General features: G+C 38.6%; 1 protein-coding gene across 3 annotated transcripts in view; it reads right to left on the bottom strand.

The window, feature by feature from the left end:
• Window positions 1-19,908, bottom strand: part of ZFP82 (ZFP82 zinc finger protein) — a 45,772-nt gene that overhangs the window by 8,026 nt on the left and 17,838 nt on the right. Inside the window, exons 1-4 of one of the 3 annotated variants that reach the window (XM_037040095.1) lie at window positions 19,127-19,191; window positions 14,414-14,499; window positions 12,931-13,057; window positions 11,809-11,901 (exon numbers count right to left, since the gene is read on the bottom strand). In XM_037040095.1, the coding sequence (XP_036895990.1) occupies window positions 11,809-11,901; window positions 12,931-13,057; window positions 14,414-14,422 (229 nt within the window). In that variant the 5' untranslated portion in view covers window positions 14,423-14,499; window positions 19,127-19,191. Of the gene's footprint in view, window positions 1-11,808; window positions 11,902-12,930; window positions 13,058-14,413; window positions 14,500-19,126; window positions 19,193-19,908 lie in introns of those variants that run through there. The other 2 variants (XM_037040096.1, XM_037040097.1) reach the window with 2 other exon arrangements.

The following is a 19,908-nucleotide window of genomic DNA, read 5'->3' as shown; positions in this document are numbered from 1 at the left end:
TTATATGCCAGTAATGAACTACCATAAAGTAAAATTAAGAAAACAATTGCTTCAAAAAGAATAAAACACCTGGGAATAAATCTAACCAAGGAGGTAAAAGACTTATACTCGGAAAATTGTAAGACACTGAAAAAAATCATCTGAAGAAGATACAAGTGAGTGGAAGCACATACTGTGTTCATGCTTAGGAGGAATTAACATAACTAAAATGTCCATGCTACCCAAAGCAATCTATAGATTCAATGAAATTGCTATCAAGATTCCAATGACTTATTTCACAGAACAGGAAAAATATTTCAAAATTTATATGGAACTACAAAAGGCCTTACATAGCAACAGCAATCCTCAGAAAGAAGAATAAAGTTGAAAAAAAAAGAAGAATAAAGTTGGAGGAATCATGCTACCTAATATCACACTGTAGTATAAGGCCATAATAATCAAAACAGTATCATAATGGCATAAACACAGATACATAGATCAATGGAACAGGATAAAAAGCCCAAAAATAAACCCATATTTTTATAATCAATTAATATTTAACAGAGAAAATAAGCGAGTACAATAGGCTAAAAATAGTTTATTCAACAATAGTGTTGAAAGAGTTCCAGCCATGATGGAGACATAGGTTGGTACACTTTGCCTCCTTACACAACCAAAAGATGGACAACAAATTTCAAAACAAAAAACAACCAGAACTGACAAGAAATCAAACTGCATAGAAGTCTGACAACCAAAGAGTAACAGAACAAACATACATTCGGATTGGTAGGAAGATTGGAGATAGGCAGCCACAGGGGAGAGGCTGCATGGCAAGGCAGCAGTAGGAGAACTAGGTGGGCAAGGTGGGGGCTGGCAAAATGGACGGTCCCACATTCGAATGTGTATAAACCAGAAGGAACACTGGGGAATGAGACAGACCACCCAATGCAGGGTTCCGGCACAAGGAAATAAAGCCTCAAAACTCAGGCTGTAAAAACCTATGAGGTCTCTTACAATGGGAGAAATTCTCAGGCTCACAGTAGAGTTTGTTGGAGAGACGCACAAAATCCTGGAATGTACACAAACCCACCCACCCAGGAATCAGTACCCCAAGGGCCCAGTTTGCTTTTGGGTAGTGGGAGAACTGACTGAAAGCTGACAAACAGCCGAGCAAGTAGCATTGTCCGCTCTTGGACCTCTCCCCCACATACAGCACCACAAAGCAGTGACGTGGGTTGCTGTGCTCTGGTGAGTAACTAAGGCTCCCATCTTTACTACATAATAGGCAAGCTGAGATCTAAAAAAATGGCCCAAATGAAAGAACAGATCAAAGCTCCAAAAGCTTCATCCAAGCGATAAAGAGATAGCCAACCTATCAAATGCACAGTTTAAACCATTGGTAATCAGGAAGCTCACAGAAATGGTTGATTATGGTCACAAAATAGAGGAAAAAGTGAAGGCTATACAAGTGAAATAAAACAAAATATACAGGGAATCAACAGTGAAGGGAAGGAGATTGGTACTTAGATCAACAATTTAGAACAAAAAGAAGAAATAATTATTCAACCAGGACAGAATGAAGAAACAAGAATTCAAAAAAAATGAGGAGAGGCTTAGGAACCTCCAGGACATCTTTAAACATTCCAACATCCAAATCATAGAGGTGCCAGAAGGCGAAAAGGAAGAGCAACAAATTGAAATTTTATCTGAACAAATAATGAAGGGAAACTTCCCCAATCTGGTGAAGAAAATAGAATTCCAGGAAGTCCAGGAAACCCAGACAGTCCCAAAGAAATTGGACCCAAGTAAGCATACACCAAGACACATCACAATTATATTGCCCAAGATTAAAGATAAGGAGAGAATCTTAAAAGCAGCAAGAAAAAAAAAGACAGTTACCTATCAAGGAGTTCCTGTGAGATTATCGGCTGATTTCTCAAAAGAAACCATGCAGCAAAGGGGTTGGCAAGAAGTATTCCAAGTCATGAAAGGCAAGGACCTACATCCAAGATTGCTCTATCCAGCAAAGCTATCATTTTGAATGGAAAGGCAGATAAAGCGCTTCTCAGATAAGGTCAAGTTATAGGAGTTCAACCCACCAAGTCCTTATTATATGACATATGAAAAGGACTTATCTAAAAAAAAGAAGACTAAAATTATGAACAATAAAATGACAACAAATCACAATTATTAACAACTGAACCTAAAACAAAAGCAAAAACAAAATGAGCAAACAACTAGAACAGAAACAGAATCACAGAAATGGAGATGACATGGAGAATTATCAGCAGGGAGAGGGAGAAGGGAGAATGGTAGAAAAGGTACAGGGAATAAGAAACATAAATGGTAGGTACAAGATAGACACGTGGAGAATAAGAATAGTATAGGAAATGGAGAAGCCAAAAAAATTATATGTATGACCCATGGACATGAAGTAAGGTTGGGGAGAATGCTAGAGAGAATGGGGGTATCAAGTGCAGGGATAAAGGGAAGAAAAAAATGGGGCAACTGTAATAAATAATCAATAAAATGTCTTTTAAAAAATAATGGTGTAGGAAAAATTGTGCATAAAAATGACACTGGTCCACCTTCTTACACTACACACAAGAAGAAATTTAGAATGACTTAACTATTAGACCAAAAACAATAAATATCCTAGAAAAACACATAGGCAATAAAACTTTGGACATTGCTCATACCAATATTTTATCTGATATTTTATCTCCTCAGGCAAGGGATCAAAAGAAAAAATAAACCAATGGGTCTACACGAAATTAAGACCTTTTTGGACAGCAAAGGAAACCATCAACAAAATAAAAAGACAACCGATGGAATGAGAAAACATACCTATACATCTGATAAGAGGTTAACATCCAAAATTTATTTTAAAATCTTGCAAAACTCAAAACCATAAAAACCAAACAATCCAATTAACGAAGGGGCAAAGAACTTGAATACATACTTCTCCAACGAGGGAATACAGATGGCCAATAGACATATAAAAAGATGCTCAATGTCACTATTCACTAGAGGAGTGCAAATTAAAATCACAATGAGGGAGTTAGGCCAAGATGGAGGTGTAGGTAGAAATGCTTCACTTCCTCACACACCCAAAAGAAGGATAACAACCAATTTGAAAACAATAAACAACCAGAAGTGCTAGAAAATTGAACTGCATGGAAATCCGACAAGCAAGGAGTAAAACAAACATTCATCCAGACCAGTAGGAGGGGTGAAGACAGGAGATGAGGAGATGAGCAGCTGAGCAGAGGATGCACCAGCAAGGCAGCAGACCGCTTCGGCGAGGCTGGCTGAATGGGAAACTAAAGGCTGTAAACTACTGCAAGGGGTTTGCCATGATCAGAGAAACGCCCAGTCTCACAGGACAGTTCTTTGGAAAGTGGGACTAGAGCAGAGCAAGTGAACGACATTGCCTCCTCTCTGACCCTTCCCCCACAGACAGTGCCCCAATGCAGCAAAGAGGGTTGCCCTGCCCCAGAGAATACTTAAGGTCCTGCCCCCTTACAACATAACAGGTCATAACATAACAAAGAAATACAGCTCAAATGAAAGAACAAGTCAAAACTCCAGAAAAAGAGCTAAGTGGTGAGGAGATAGGCAACCTATCTGATGCAGAGTTCGAAACACTGGTAATCAGGATGCTCACAGAACTGATTGAGCTCAGTGGCAAAATGAAGGAAGAAATGAAGGCTCCCCAAAGTGAAATAAAGCAAAATATACAGAGAACCAACAGTGAAGGGAAGGAAATTGAGGCTCAGATCAACAATTTATAACAAAAAGGAGAAATAAATATTCAACTGCAACAGAATGAAGAAACGAGAATTCAAAAAAATGAGGAGAGGCTTAGGAACTTATGGGACAACTTTAAGCACTCTAACATCTAAGTCATAGGGATGCCAGAAGGAGAAGAAGAAGAGCAAGAAGTTGAAAATTTATTTGAACAAATAATGAAAGGAAACTTCCCCAATCTGGTGAAGGAAATAGACTTCCAGGAAGTCCAGGAAGCCCAAAAAGTCACAAAGGAATTGGATCCAAGGAGGAACACACCAAGGCACATCATCATTAAGTTACCCAAGATTAAAGATAAAGAGAGAATCTTAAAAGCAACAAGAGAAAAGAGGACAGTTACCTACCAAGGGGTGCCAATAAGACTATCAGCTGATTTCTCAAAAGAGACCTCGAAGCCAAGAAGGGGCCAGCAAGAAGTATTCAAAGTCATGAAAGGCAAGGACCTACATCCAAGATTACTCTATTCAGCAAAGCTATCATTTAGAATAGAAGAGCAGATAAAGTGCTTCCCAAATAAGGTCAAGTTAAAGGAGTTCATCATCACCAAGCCCTTATTATATGAAATGTTAAAGGGACTTATCTAAGAAATAGAAGATCAAAAACTATGAACAGGCCCTGGCTGGTGTAGTTCAGTGGATTGAGTGCGGGCCTACAAACCACACGATCGCAGTTTGATTCCCAGTCAGGGCACATGCCTGGGTTGCAGGCCAGTTCCCGGTTCCTGGCAGGGTACGCACGAGAAGCAACCAAACATTGATATTTCTCTCTCTCTCTCTCTCTCTCCTTCCCTTTCCCTCTAAGAAAATAAATAAAATCTTAAAAAAAAACTATGAACAGTAAAATGACAACAAACTCATAACTATTAACAATTGAACCTAAAAAACAAAAACAAAAATGAAGCAAACAATTAGAACATGAACAGAACCACAGAAATGGAGATCATATGGAGGGTTTTCAGTGCGAGGGGGAGAGGAAGAGAGGAGAGGGGGAGGGGATGAATGGGGCTAGGAAAGGTACAGGGAATAAGAAGCATAATTGGTAGGCATAAAATAGATGTGGAAAGGTTAAGAATATTATAGTAAACGAGGAATTCAAAGAACTTATATGTACAACCAATGGACATGAACTAAGGGAGGGGGAATGCTGAAGGGTGGGGGGTGCATGGTGGAGGGAGAATAAATGAAAGGAAGAAAAAGAAAAACACAATAAGATCACCTCACACCTATCAGAATGGCTACCATCAATAAATCAACAAACAACAAATGCTGGCAAGGATGTGGAGAAAGGGGAACCCTTTTGCACTGTTGGTGTGAATACAGTGAATACAGTGTGAATTCACTGAATCTGTAAATACAGATTGGTGCAGCCACTGTGGAAACAAGTATGGAGTTAACTCAAAAAATTAAAAAATGGACCTGCCTTCTGACCAGTGATCTCACTTCTGGGAATACATCCAGAAGTATTCTAATTCAAAAGAATGTAAGTACCCTGAAGTTCATTACAGCATTAATTGGAATCACCAATACATGGAAGCAGGCCAAGTTTCATCAGTAGATAAATGGATAAAACAACTATGAGGCATTTACACAATAAAATAGTGCTCAGCCATAAAAAAAAATTTACCCTTTGCAATAGCATGGATGGATCTGGAGAACATTATACTAAGTGAAATAAGCCCATCAGAAAAAGACAAATACCACAAGATCTCACTGAACCAACAAGCAACACAGAGACAGACTCACCAATAGAGAGCAGGATAGAGAGGAATGGGCAGTGGGGAAGACAGTGAAGGATCAAACAAAGCAGTAAAAGCACTCCAGGACATGGACAACAGTGTGGTCATCATATGGGGCGGGGGTTTAAGTGGGATAAATGGTAATGGAAAAACAATAATTATTTTTAATTAAAAAGAAAAGAACAAGTGCTGCTGAGAAGTGGAGAAAAGGGAATCCTTGTGCATTGCTAGTGAAAGTGTAGATCGGTGCAGCCACTGTGGAAAACAGTATGGAATTTCCTCAAAATATTAAAAATGGAACTTACCTATGATCAGCAATTCCACTTTTGGGTACTGAAGAGACCCCAAATACTAATTTAAAAAAATATATGCACTCCTATGTTCATTGCTGCATTACTCTCTATAGCCCAGATTTGGAATTAGCCCAAATGCCCATCAGGAGATGAGTAGATAGGAAAGATGTGCTACATTTACACAATGGAATACTACTCTGCCGTGAAAAAGAAAACCTTCCATTTTGCAACAGCATGGATGGGCCTGGAGAGTATTATGCTATAAGAAATAAACCAGTCAGAGAAAGACAAATACCATGTGACTTTACCTATATATGAACTATAAAGAACAAAATAAACAAATAAAATAGGAACAGATTAATAGATACAGAAAACACACTGACAGCTGTCATTGAGGTAGGAGATGGGGTTGGGATAGAAAAGTAAAAATATTAAGCAAAAACAAAACTCATAGACAGAGTCACCAGTAAAGTGATTATAGGAGGAAAGGGATTGGGGGCAGGTAGACGAGGGTAAAGGGGGTAAAAATGGGGAGAGAATGAGGCTTGACTTTGGATGGTGAACATACAATACAATATACAAATGAGGTATTATAGAACTGTACTCTTTAAACCTATATGATTTATTTATTTATTTTGAATAAAGATTTTATTTATTTATCTTTAGAGGGGAAGGGAAGGAGAGAGGGAGAGAAATATCAATGTATGGTTGCCTCTCGTGTGTCCTCTGCTGGGAACTGGCCTGCAATCCAGGTATGTACCCTGACTGGGAATCGAACTCTGACACTCTGGTTCACAGGCCTGCGCTCGATCCACTGAGCTACACCAGCCAGGGCCCTAAACCTATATAATTTATTAACCAATGTAATCCCCAATAATTCAATAAAAATTGGAAAATAGGAACCAAAATATGAATTTTAAAGTATAACTATTTCAGATGATATAATTGTGCAATTGGAAAACCCAAGGTTTAAATAATATAAATAATAACAGAATTAAGAAAAGTAATAAGATATAAAATGAAGATATAAAAATTAATTAGCTCTATATATACATTTAATAATAAAATATAATGGAGAGAAAAAGATCCCAGAAATTATAGTAATGAAAATAGTAAACTTAAAATTTATACATAACATTAAAAAAAAGCTAAAGCCTTTGGCAATAGATTTTCCAAATCACAAACCAATTCACAAGAGAAGTTACTCTGCATAAGGTAAGAAAGAATGGCCCACCAATGTTGTTCATTCTGTGAAACTGAGCAAGTGTGGACAAATTGCTAACAATAGGTAAACACTGTGGTCAAAATGCCTGGGTATATTGAATCTCCAGATTATTTTCCTTAGCCCAGATAGCAACTACTTTGTCTGCCTCCAAACTAGGCAATAGACATGGGAGCTAGGGCATGAGACATAGGCCAGTGTCTGTTCACATCCTGAGGACACAGCCACAGGTAACAGGCCCAGCTGACAAAGGCACTCCTGACTCACAAGACTTAGTCCAGTGTAACTCTTTTTCCTGGAAGTATCTATTTTAATTAAATAATGTGTAAACTCATGCATAACTATGAGAAGAGAATGATTCTATGAAAATGAATAAACACCTGAAAAATTGGTCATAAATACACACTGTCAAAAATCAAGTGTGGGTGCCCATTTAGCTGCCCCCCAACCTCATTTGCCATTCCTGCACTCTCCTTCTTTCTCCTCGCCTCCCACTGCCAGGACGCCGCTGCCTCTGGGACCCTGTGTCATCACTTGCCCCGCACAATTCCACACAAAAAGGGAGGTGATAGATAAAACCACCTCTAATCATTAGAAGATTTGGAATCTCCTTGAAAATTGGTATTGTTGGATTAACAAGTGTTGGGAAATCTATCTTCTTCAATGTATTTACCAATAGTCAGACTGTAACAGAAAACTTCCCATTCTGCCCTATTGATCCTAGTGAGAGCAGAGCACCTGTGCGAGATAAAAGGTTTGATTTTTCTTTGCCAGTACCACAAACCAGCAAGCAAATTCCCTGCCTTTCTAAATGTAGTGGGTATTGCTGATCTTGTAAAAGGAGCTCACAGTGGACAAGGCCGGGAAAATGCCCTTTTATCTCACATAAGTGGCTATCATAGAATCTTTCATTTAATATGTGCTTTTTTTAAAAAAGATTTTATTTATTTATTTTTAGAGGGGAAGGGAAGGACAGAAGGAGAGAAATATCAATGTATGGTTGCCTCTCGTGAGTCCCCTGCTGGGAACTGGCCTGCAACCCAGGCATGTGCCCTGACTGGGAATCGAACAGCGATCCTCTGGTTCGCAGGCCCGCGCTCAATCCACTGAGCTACACCAGCCAGGGCTAAATTATTTAACTATATCTAAATTTTCTCACTTCTACATTAATAATAACACCATAATTCTTAGTAGCATTGTGAAGATTGCTAGTGTGGCTCAGTGGATTGAGCACAAGCCTGTGAACCAAAGGGTTGCTGCTTCAATTCCCAGTCAGGGCCAGGTCTTCAGTAGGAGGCATGAGAGAGGCAACCACACACAGATGTTTCTCTCCCTTTTTTCCCTCCCTTCGCCTATCTTTAAAAGTAAATAAATAAAATCTTTTTTAAAAAGTCTTTCCTCATTGTATACTTTCCTGTGTACATTTCATACTTCAATAAAACTTACTTAAAGGAAAAAAACAGAAGAAGAAAATGAATGTTTCTGAGATGTCTATCTTTGAGTCAACAACTGTTATTTTGGCTAAAGATTCCCTAACTAAACTGATATTATCATAATCACTTGGAACCTCTGCTTTTCATTCTTTTTTTAGAATAGTTGTAAATGTCATTTAAATACCTAAATGTGAGTTAAAAAATAAGTTAGGATTGGGAAAAAATGTTTTTCCTCTGGTAGAAAGCAAGCCAGAAGATATACTATAAACAGTATGGGCACCTAAATGGCCCTATTGTTACAAAATAAAAAATTTTATCCTAAAACGAGACTCCTCAGCCAGCCAAAATGACAACACATATATGTCTCTATTTAAAGGAATTTAAAGATATTTTTTTAAACAAGAGTTTCAAAGAGATGAAAATAGAGGTAGAAGCTACACCAAGGGATCATTCTTCCTACAGTCTATCACATTCATGTTTCTTCTTGATGTGAAGGGGTGTGTGTATGTGTATGATATATGTGTACATATGTGTGTATATACATATATATACATATCTCATATATACATACACACATGTGTATATGCATACATATATGAGGGGGACCCCAAAACCCAAAATTTATAAAAAATTGTGTATTTATTCCTACATGTTTAAACTTCTGTCATCTTCAAAGTACTCTCCATTTGATGCAATACACCTAGTGAGACTTTTTTCCACTGCTCAAAACAGTTTTTGAACTCATCAATTTTGATGCCTTTTAGTGCTTCTGCTATTTTTGTTTCACCTTTCCACACTGGCAACATGTTTCCCTTTGAGGTCTTATTTTTACCCAGGGAAACAAAAAAAAGTTGCTCAGGGCTTGATTGGCAGAGCATTGGCCTCATGCTGATTTTTGGTGAAAAACTGAACACTCAGCATGGTGTGAGCAGGTGCACTTGTAAATCACCCATCATGAAATGAGCAAACGCGTTGAGACTTCAAACACATTGAGTCTTCAGTTGCATTCACTGAAGGTGAATGCAACCTCTCACAACAACCCATCTAGGATACACATGGGTTCCTAGAATACTCACCTAGCGGGGGGCGGGAGGGCCTGTACTACAAGGCGCCTGCCCTCCAGAAGATAATTTCAGTTTTTTGGGGTCCCTGCTCATACACGCACAAATAAGAATGATATACTGTGATCCATGGTCTATTTTCTAGAGTGTTAACTTAAAAATAAAAGGTCAATATATGAAGAAACTACCATTTATTTAAGAAACAAAAGAACAGGTATTTTGGATGCACTGATTCAGGAAGAAACCCAAATATTGTGAAAGCAAGGGATATTTATGAGAGAAGGAAGAGAACAAATACATCAATAGAAGGAAGGAATTTCTATTGGTTCACATAAGTTGAAATAGTCATGCTCAATATAAAGTACATCCTTAATGTTCAGTCATAATGTCTGTTTCTTTGTTAAGTTTGCAAACAGTTGTTTGGAATACAAGGCTGCTTTAGGCCCAGTCCAAAGGTGATTTTGCCCAGCATTAACATTCCAAAGGTTTGAGGAGTAAGATGTCCAAAGTAGTTCCTCTGGGATGGCTGCTCTGACACCATTTTGAAGTGGCTCTGTCTATATTATTTTATGTAAGAGTAAATTCATATAAAACTTTAATTGCTGATAAAATATACAGTATTGCACCCTGGCTGGTGTAGCTCAGTGGATTGAACACGGGCCTGAGAACCACATGATCGCGGTTCGATTCCCAGTCAGGGCACATGCCTGGGTTGCAGGCCAGTTCCCAGCAGGGGACTCACAAGAGGCAACCATATTGATATTTCTCTCTCTCTCTCCTTCCCTTCCTCTCTAAAGATAAATAAATAAAATATTTAAGAAATATATACATTATTTAAATGTCAAGCATATTCTTCTCTGTAGTATTTTATTTCCCATTTAAAAATTTATAGTCCTGGCTTGTGTAGCTCAGTGGATTGAGCACGGGCCTGAGAAGCAGAGCGTTACCGGTTTGATTCCCAGTCAGGGCACATGCCTGGGTTGCAGGCCGGGTACTCAGTGGGGGACACATGAGAGGCAACCATACACTGATGTTTCTCTCCCTTTCTTTCTCCCTCCCTTCCCTTCTCTCTAAAAATAAATAAATACAATATATTTTTTAAAAAATTAATAAATAAAAATTTATGAGAAAAGTTAAGGAACAAAAACCTCCCTCACCATAACTAAAACGGCTTTCCCATCCTACACCATTCTCTATTTCCTTACTTTCCTTTTCCTTTTTTAAAATCCTTACCTGTGGATATGCTTAGACAGGAAGCAAGAGAGAAACATCAGTCAGTTGTCTCCCTGTACACACCCAGCTGGGGACCAAATTCACAACCTTTTGGTGTACAGGATGACATTCCAATCAACTGGGCTAGGGCTACTCTGCTGAGTTTTCTTCATAGCACTTTCTTATTACCTGACATTATATTTTCTATTTATTTACAGTTACTACGTTTCTCTTATTACAAGACAAATTCAATGGAGACAGGGGTTCTATTGGTTTTGTACTACCGTATCAATAGCCTCTAACAGAGGGCACCACTCAGAAGTCAGTCGATCTGTCTATCTATCTATAAATGCGAAAAAGAAAGCAACTGAATCAAAATATATAGAGAATGGTTGTAAACAGAAAACAAAGAGAGCACCTCTCTATACCTTATCCCCTTTTTTCTTTCTTTCTTTTTTTTTTAAGATTTTTAAATGTATTTATCTTTAGAGAGGAAGGGAAGGAGAGGAGAGAAATATCAATGTATGGTTGCCTCTCGTGAGTCCCCTGCTGGGAACTGGCCCGCAACCCAGGCATGTACCCTGACTGGGAATCGATCTTTTTTTTTTTTAAAGATTTTATTTATTTATCTTTAGAGGGGAAGGGGAGAGGGAAATATCAAAGTATGGTTGCCTCTCGTGTGCCCCCTGCTGGGAATTGCATCCCCTGCTGGGAACTGGCCCGCAACCCAGGCATGTACCCTGACTGGGAATTGAACTGCGATCCTCTGGTTCGCAGGCCCGTGCTCAATCCACTGAGCTACACCAGCCAGGGCTCCCCTTTTTTCAAAAGGGAGGAAAATTGGAGAGAACAACATCAACAAAAAAAAGTGGTAAATGAGATAAAGAAGTAGTTCTATTAGTATCCCCAGCTAAGATGTTAATTTGCTCCCCAGATTTCCCTTTTCAGGCCATGGACCTTTAAAAAGAGGACTTTCTAAACAACACCAAAAGGTTTTGCCTCTTTCGTAAGGAGCTGAGCAGATTCCTCTGGTGATGGCTTCCTCTGCCTGATTGGTTCTTACCTGAATATAATGTTCTTTCTTTCCTCACAACTTTCCAAGGCTCTTTTCCTTGTTCCAATAAGGAAATCACACCTGGTTTAACAATGAAGCATCCTAATTAGAAGAAAAAATGTAAAGTGACATAAAAATAAAAACTAAATTCAAAATGACTTTGATTTAGTCTTGGTTAAATTTGACTATCAGTCAAATGGTAATTCATAAAGACTTAGGAACAAAAAACATACACATTAAGGTTACATAATAAACAGAAGGAAAAGGTCTTATTTTAGTTTATATTTCATACAAGTACTTCTTCTTGAGTTTATAATAGTTGAGGGCACAGAATGCCTGGGTTCAAATCCCGCCTCTGCCGCATCCTAGTTGGACAAGTTACCTGCTTTATTTTCCTTGTCAGAAAATAGGGATAATAATAGTACCTCTTTTACACAGTTGTTTTGAAAGTTAAATTAATTTATATCTATATTTAAACATTGCCTACAATATATATACTAAATGCTATATGTATTTTATTAGCTATTATTTATTGTTATCACTATTTTGCCGAAAGAAAAACAAGAAGCTTCCTGGCACATTTATTATTATTCCTTAGGATATTTACACAATATTAAATGCAAAATTCTTGAATATTTAACTTTCAGTCATAAAAGTAGGTAAAAGTGAATCTGTTTAATACAAAGGCAATGTATTCTCTTGATATGATAAAAATGTAAATTGATCTAACTTACCACTACTAAAATTATCTGTTCTTTTGATAGACAGAGAAAAACCAAGAACCAAAGTGTAGCTATTTTCCTGAAATTGTTGGTATACTTATGGCAATTGTGGCAATTCTAAGTTGAAACACAAAGTGAAACCTGAATTCTTTGACACTGATAAGGCTAGAAATTGCCCAGATTTCAAATCCAGCCCTTTCATGATTAAAAAAGGCCTGAAGCCACTTAAGGATGGGAAAGATGAAACATTTAGTGAAGGTGCTCACTTCCAAACAAGTAAAGCTCAAACCATTCCCTTGAGAACAGGGAGCAGAAACTTGAATTTCTTGAAAAATACCAGACATTTTCAGAGAACAAAGCTGACAATACAGAGAACAGAGTCTGTACTACTACAGACAGATAACCTTACCCAATGAGACTAAGTTGCTGTAGTTTTCTAACATCACGTCTCTGTACAAGTCTCTCTGTTGCAAATCTAAGTAGTCCCACTCTTCCTGAGAGAAGACTATGGACACATCATTGAATATCACTGATTCCTGAAATAACAAACCATATTAACACAATTAAAATGAAAGAAAATTCGTTTTAAGATGGAAGGAGAAAGGATGGAAGAAATACTGGAGGAAATGAACCAAGCAAGCAAACAGGCTTGAGCCTATAACATAATGAGTTAGAAAATGATTGTGTCAGAAAAAGCAGGCCTGTGTGTTTTTGAAGGATCCTGTTGCTAAAGATACAACTTCCTATACACTCTGCCATATCTTAACTATTCAAACATGTCTGGAACAGAAAAAAAACCAACCAGTTTTTCAGTTAAATGAAATGTTTCACATAAGCCTTCTGCCTACTATACATCCCACTCATGAATTTTCAAGAAAAAAGTCATTCTACTTTTTCTTCCTAAGAAAAGACTTAAAAAAAATTCCCCTATAATACCTATTAGGAAAGGATCTAAATACAATAACTCATTTCTTCCAAGTTCATTGCTGAATCTGATCACATCATAAGCATTTTGTCACTAAAGACAGATTCTTCAATAAACAAAATAAAATTGGCTGTATAATAGTCTGTGCAATAGATATATTGAGACTGCATTCTTTCCTATTTAAATATTTTTGGCCTATATAAAATATTCAATGTCCTCAATTTTGAGGGTCTACAACTATTATGTATCTATAGGATCTTCTTACCTCCTATCATTTTCCATCCCTCACTGTATGCATTCTTTGACCCTGAGTTAGAGGATCCTGACATAGATTCTGGATACTGGTCATCCAGAATCACAAAGATATCTTTCTAGATAAGCACATCTTGTTCAACCACAAATTGAATCTTATTCCTGGTACACAAATCTTAGGGATTCCCAGAGAAGATTCCTGATCTCTGCGTGCAAGACCCAACCACATTCCTACCCAGTCATAAATGCCTCCCAAAGTATGAGATCTCACCATATACTGAAGCTAAGGCCAACCAACAGCAAATTTTATCTCATAAGCATGGAAAACTCAAAGTATGAAAAAGTTCAATTTTCCCATGAGTAGTTAAATGTGCCCATCCTCTCAGCAACTCACTACACATGGTCAAACACCCCCTTCAAGGGATTTCATTTCCATTCCACTGCATCTCTTAGTAGGAGAATGAGCACACACAGGTGATGGAGAATGTCTGTTCAATGAATACAGGAACAATGACTGGAAAAGGACTCATACAATAAGAGGACTCATACAATAAGAGGACTCATACAATAGGCATTGTACTATTTAGCCTCATCCCTCACTGGATTTAGAGGAACTAGGAGAATGTTCTTAGATAAGCAGGAAGTTTCTGGATACGGAAATGTTCACAGGACCTTAACTAACAGTATAGCCAGAAGGAAAAAAAAAGTAACTTACATGGGCCATAGTTTAGACATTCAAGAACTGGTCAGTACTCCTTGGGGTTTCCTTGCCTGGAGAACCAGAGTTCACAGAAGTCAGAGCTAGAAAGGGGAAAAGGAAGCCATTAGATCATCCTCAGAACTCTCTAAATGACTCGTTAACATGTCTTTTCCCCTTTAACTTCCCCACCATAAACACACACACACAAGGATTTGAGGGAGTCTGAAAAAATCTAATCCCTACATGTAAATTCCAAGGGTGATAAGGGATCAGCTCCTCTAAAGCAGAATCTCTTTCAAAGCCTTGCATGCCTGTTTTGCTTCATTTAATACAAAGTGAAATTCTAAGATAGAAGTGTGTTTACTACTTGTTGCTGAGAGAAGAATGTTGCTAACAGTTGAGGGTAGTGTACTATTGTATGGTAGGGCATATACACACATGTACATGTATAATAATCACTAAAAGCTAACTTTAGAAAATATTCAAGATATGCAGAGTTTTCAGAAAATAAAATGGACTTGATGACTACATTTGTAAAGTACACATATAGCAGCATAGAGAAGCACTAACAGGCATCAAAAGATAAGACAAATCTGTAAAAGTTGACTATTTCCACATTGTAATTTTTTTATTAATTAATTTTAGAGAGAAAGAGGAAGGGGGAGACAGAGAGAGAAAAAGAAACATCAATTTGTCACTCCATCTATACATTCATTGGTTGACTCTTGTACGTGCCCAGTGAACCTTCAGTCTTTGTGCTTCAGGACAATGCTCTAATCAACTGAGCTACCTTGCCAGGGCCTCCACACTATAATCTTAATTTTCTTTTTGCTTACCTTATTTTTTACATGGCCATACATACTCTTAAAACATATTTTTACAATGAGATACCACTTAACACGAGTCAGAATGGCTATCATAAACAAAGAAACAAACAACAAGTGCTGGAGAGGTTGGGGAAAAGGGGACCCTAGTTCACTGTTGGTGGGATTGCAGACTGGTACAACCACTGTGGAAAACAGTATGGAATTTTCTAAGAAAACTAAAAATGGACGTGCCTTTTGACCCAGCAATTCCACTCTTAGGAGTATATCCTAAGAATCCTGAAACACCAATCCAAAAGAACCTATGCACCCCAATGTTCATAGCAGCACAATTCACGATAGCCAAGAGTTGGAAGCAACCTAGATGCCCATCGGTCAATGACTGGATCACAAAACTATGGTACATTTACACAATGGAATTCTATGCCGCAGAAAGGAAGAAGGAACTACTACCCTTTGCAACATCATGGATGGAACTGGAAAGCATTATGCTGAGCGAAATAAGCCAGGCGGTGAAAGACAAATATCATATGATCTCACCGTTAACAGGATTCTAAACAAACCAAACAAGCAAGCAAAATACGACCAATGACACTCAAATATGGAACAGGCTGACAGGGTCCAGAGGGGAGAGGGGAGAGAATCATAGGGGAAAAGGGAATGGACTCACATGAACAAGTATAAAGGACACATGGACAATAACTAAGGGTGGGGGGTGGAAAGGGGAGGAAGGCGGGGAGCATGGGGCGGGGGGCGGGCAGGGTTGGGAATATAAGACAGAAACCTGTACTTGAACAAGAATTAAATAAAAATTATATTTAAAAACAAAACAAAACATATTTTTACAATTTTGCAAACAGGAAACTTTCCTTCAAATAGGTGAAAAAGACTCCCATTTTAAAAGCCCCTTGAATTTGGAGGAAAAAAAGCTGTTTTTATTTCAGCTCCCAATATGTGAACCAACTAGTAATGTTTAGGTTTATTCATGTATGTTGGAGTTTTGCCTAGAAAAGAATGTTTGAACATTCCCAGCTAATGCCTTATGTCACTGCTGTTGCCTCTCAAAACTTTCTGATCTTGCTTCTGAACCATCAATTTTAGCCATGATGCCTTCCAAAGAGCTACTGAATCTTTTTGTTCTGTGTTGGAAACTGCTCTGCCTGGTTTCAGGAGTTGTAACTACCTCCCATGGCTAAGGATGAGTGAGCAACCTCTGGAATGTGAGCCACAAGGAGACAAAGCTTGTCTCTGGTAGCAAACGCTGCCTCTGCTTCATCCCCCTGCCCCCAAAGCATGGTGGGATAGTCCATGACAGGTAAGACTCCTCAAAGAGAGGGACAACCTAAGCCAGACACGATCATTTGGGAGGCCATCATGGAAGGACTCAGGGGGCTGAAACAAAGGAGTGATGGACCCTCGCCCCCCAGCTATTCTGACATAGCCCAAGTCCCCATGTCCTCCCGGAGGAGTGCTTCCTGGCTCTAATCCACTTAAGTCTGAAAACCTGTAATGGGGAGGTGGTACAGCTCCTTGCCTTGCTAGAGCAGGATCCGAGGTAATCAGGCATAAGAAAGAATTCCTAAAAGTCCTGTGAAACCTGCTTTGCCAAGATTGCTTTCATTCATATGTTAAGGGTCCGAGCAGGAAATGAGTATGTCTCCCAAAGCTTCTGCAATCCCCTTTCCTGACAGACACTGACTCAGACTAAGCCCTCACATTTCTTTGAAATGTTATTTACTATTTGATCCTTGCCGCCTATATTCCTGTGTATTATAACCCAATAAAAGCCGTTGAGGAAGGCTCCTGGCCTTTTTCCTCTGAGAAATTGGCCACCTCTCCTCCCCAAGCAGATCGTGTATTGGTAGTTACTTTTATCTGTGGTGGACAGGGGGACTTGCTGGCAAAGTGGCCGCCACAGTTCTGTTGGTCTCACTTTGCATCAACATTGTGAGAAGAAAAACTGTGAGGCACAGAGCTTATCATATAAAATCCATTTACTCCCAAAGAAATCCCATGGATTTATTTTGGGGGCTTTTGGGGTTTTTTTATAGAGATATTATTACTTTTTAAAATTTTTTTCAATTAGAGTTGACATTCAGTATTATTTTACATTAGTTTCAGGTATACAGCATAATGGTTAAATATTATATAATTTAAGAAGTTGTTCCCCCAATATGTACCTGGCACCATACATAGTTATTACATTATTGACTATATTCCCTATGCTGTACTTTACATCCCATGATTATTCTGTGACTGTCAATTTGTACTTCTTCATCCCTTCATCTTTTTTACCCAGACCCCAACATGAGTTTCACATTATTTGGTCAGAATCTGACAGTATATGCCAAAATCAGAAGATACCTCCTTTTCAGAAACTCCCATGCCATGCCATCTGACATTTTTTATTTGTTTTGGTTTGGTTTCTTTCTCCCAAGAAGCCAGTACACTGACTGATGCTTGTTCAAGTCCCTCAAGTCCTGCAAGCTTCTTGGTCTTCCTTTGGGAAAAGGAAGCCCAGATGAGGCAATGCAGGCTGTAGACAGTGCCCCCAGACACAGTGCCCTGTCAGTACAGTCAGTTCAGGATACTGGGGTTTCCCCCACCCTTCAAATGCACCAAGAGGTCACTGTACTCCTGCAAGACTTTCTGTTTATCAGCCACTGGATTCTCCAAGCAGTCCCAGCCAACTGAGCTGAAGGAACAAATCAGTGTCTGGGAAATCCTCTCAGTCTTGAGCTAAAGTCACTTCCCTGTTGAGGGCAAAGGGGAACTAGCCAGAGCATAGCTGTAAGGAAGCAAAAGGTGTTTTACTAACTAACGCAAAGAGGCTCCGGGACACGCCCAAAGAGTAGGGTGTGTTCCAGGATGTGGTGTAAGAGCAACAAGGTTAGTCAGGCAGATAGCCATCTGGACAGTTACTAGGGAGGGAAATTTTACCCTGTGCACGAGCTCAACTGACCAATCAAGTAAAGGAGCACGAGCCAGTGCACGAGTTAACTCACCAATAATCAGTGACCCTGTTTTGTCCCTGAGCCAACCGCTAACCGCCACATCTGCTTCTGTATCCAGCTTGCTTGCGCGCCTCCATAAAACCCTAAGCCTGTAAGCGTTTGGCGCGACTCTCATTTGCAGCCCTTGCAGGCACCGTGTCTCCGGACACTTTGGAGAGTTCGCCCCTGCGCAGGTTAAACTTGGCCAATAAGGTAACATCTTTGGAACCCCAAAAGTCTCCGACATTTGTTCTCGAGGTTGGTGAATGCAACATTCCCCTTTCCCCTGACTTCTTCAATGACCTTTATCTTGGTGGTTTATCTACCTTGATAAGCGGCAACTTAAGGATAGTAATCATGTCATTTTAGTCACTGTATTTACCCCAAGTACTAGCACCAGATCTGGTATATTGTATGCTACACATGTCGGATAATTCAACCTATAAATTCCATCTCCATGAATTTATCCTTAGGAAATATTTGTAAAAGTATACAGAGATATGTAAGGAGTTCATCAAAGAACAATTTATAACCAAAAGTCAGAAGACCTAATACAGGCAACAAATCTAAATAATGTTCCTCTATATGATGGCATATCACACAACGTTAATAATGGTGACACTGGTTCATATTAATGAAAGAAATACATCCAAAATAAATTGCCAAGTACAACAGGCAGACTAAAACTATGCACAATGTTGGGAGGAGGTTGACTCTCATTTGTAAAGAACGCAGGTTTGTTGTCAGGATCCAGGACACAAATCTAAGCTCTGACAACTACCAACTAGGATTCTGGACAATTTTCAATGCCTCTCTTTACACCTACAGAAACTATGGGAAGAATAATAATGGTATCAATCTTATAGGGATGTTGTGGATATTAAGGAATATAATACACGTAAAATACATACAGCCCTAGCCAGGTACATCAGTTGGTTAGAGTGTTGTCCTGATATGCCAAGGTTATGAGTTGGATCCATGGTCAAGGCACATACAAGAATCAACCATTGAAAGAGAAACAAAAACAAACAAAAAGAACCAACCACTGAATATATAAATAAGTAGAAGAGCAAATAGGCGTTTCTTTCTCTTTCTCTTCCTCAAATCAATCAATAATATTTTTTAAAATAAACTACATATAATATTTAAAATGGTTTATTAGTAGTACTTAATATAAAATATTACATGGCCCTTATTTATTCAAGATCATAAATTTTTTTAATTTATTTATTTTATTTATTTATTTATTTTAAAGATTTTATTTATTTATCTTTAGAGGGGAAGGGAAGGAGAGAGGGAGAGAAACAACAATGTATGGTTGCCTTTCGTGCGTCCCCTGCTGGGAATTGGCCTGCAGGTAACTGGCCTGCAATCCAGGCACGTGCCCTGACTGAGAATCGAACCGCGATCGTCTGAGTCGCAGGCCTGCGCTCAATCCACTGAGCTACACCAGCCAGGGCTATCAAGATCATAATTTTTAACTTACAGGTTTAAAAATTTTTTCTAAGTTCTCTTTAATAACTTGTACAGTAATTTTAATACTAGGATACCCACCTCTTTTTTCTTACTAAACTTGTTGACATTTTCAAGATTGTTCTTTCTTAACACAGTAACTTTTAGAACCAGACTTCGAATGTAGTTTTTCTTAACAATATTACCAAAACAACGCACAAAAATCAAGAAACAAAGCAAG

The sequence above is a fragment of the Sturnira hondurensis genome, unplaced genomic scaffold, assembly GCF_014824575.4.
Source record: "Sturnira hondurensis isolate 20B ecotype Veracruz unplaced genomic scaffold, ASM1482457v3 Scaffold0002597, whole genome shotgun sequence".
NCBI lineage: Eukaryota > Metazoa > Chordata > Mammalia > Chiroptera > Phyllostomidae > Sturnira > Sturnira hondurensis.
The sequence above is the reverse complement of the archived record's forward strand: the minus strand, read 5'-3'. Positions and strand labels throughout refer to the sequence as shown.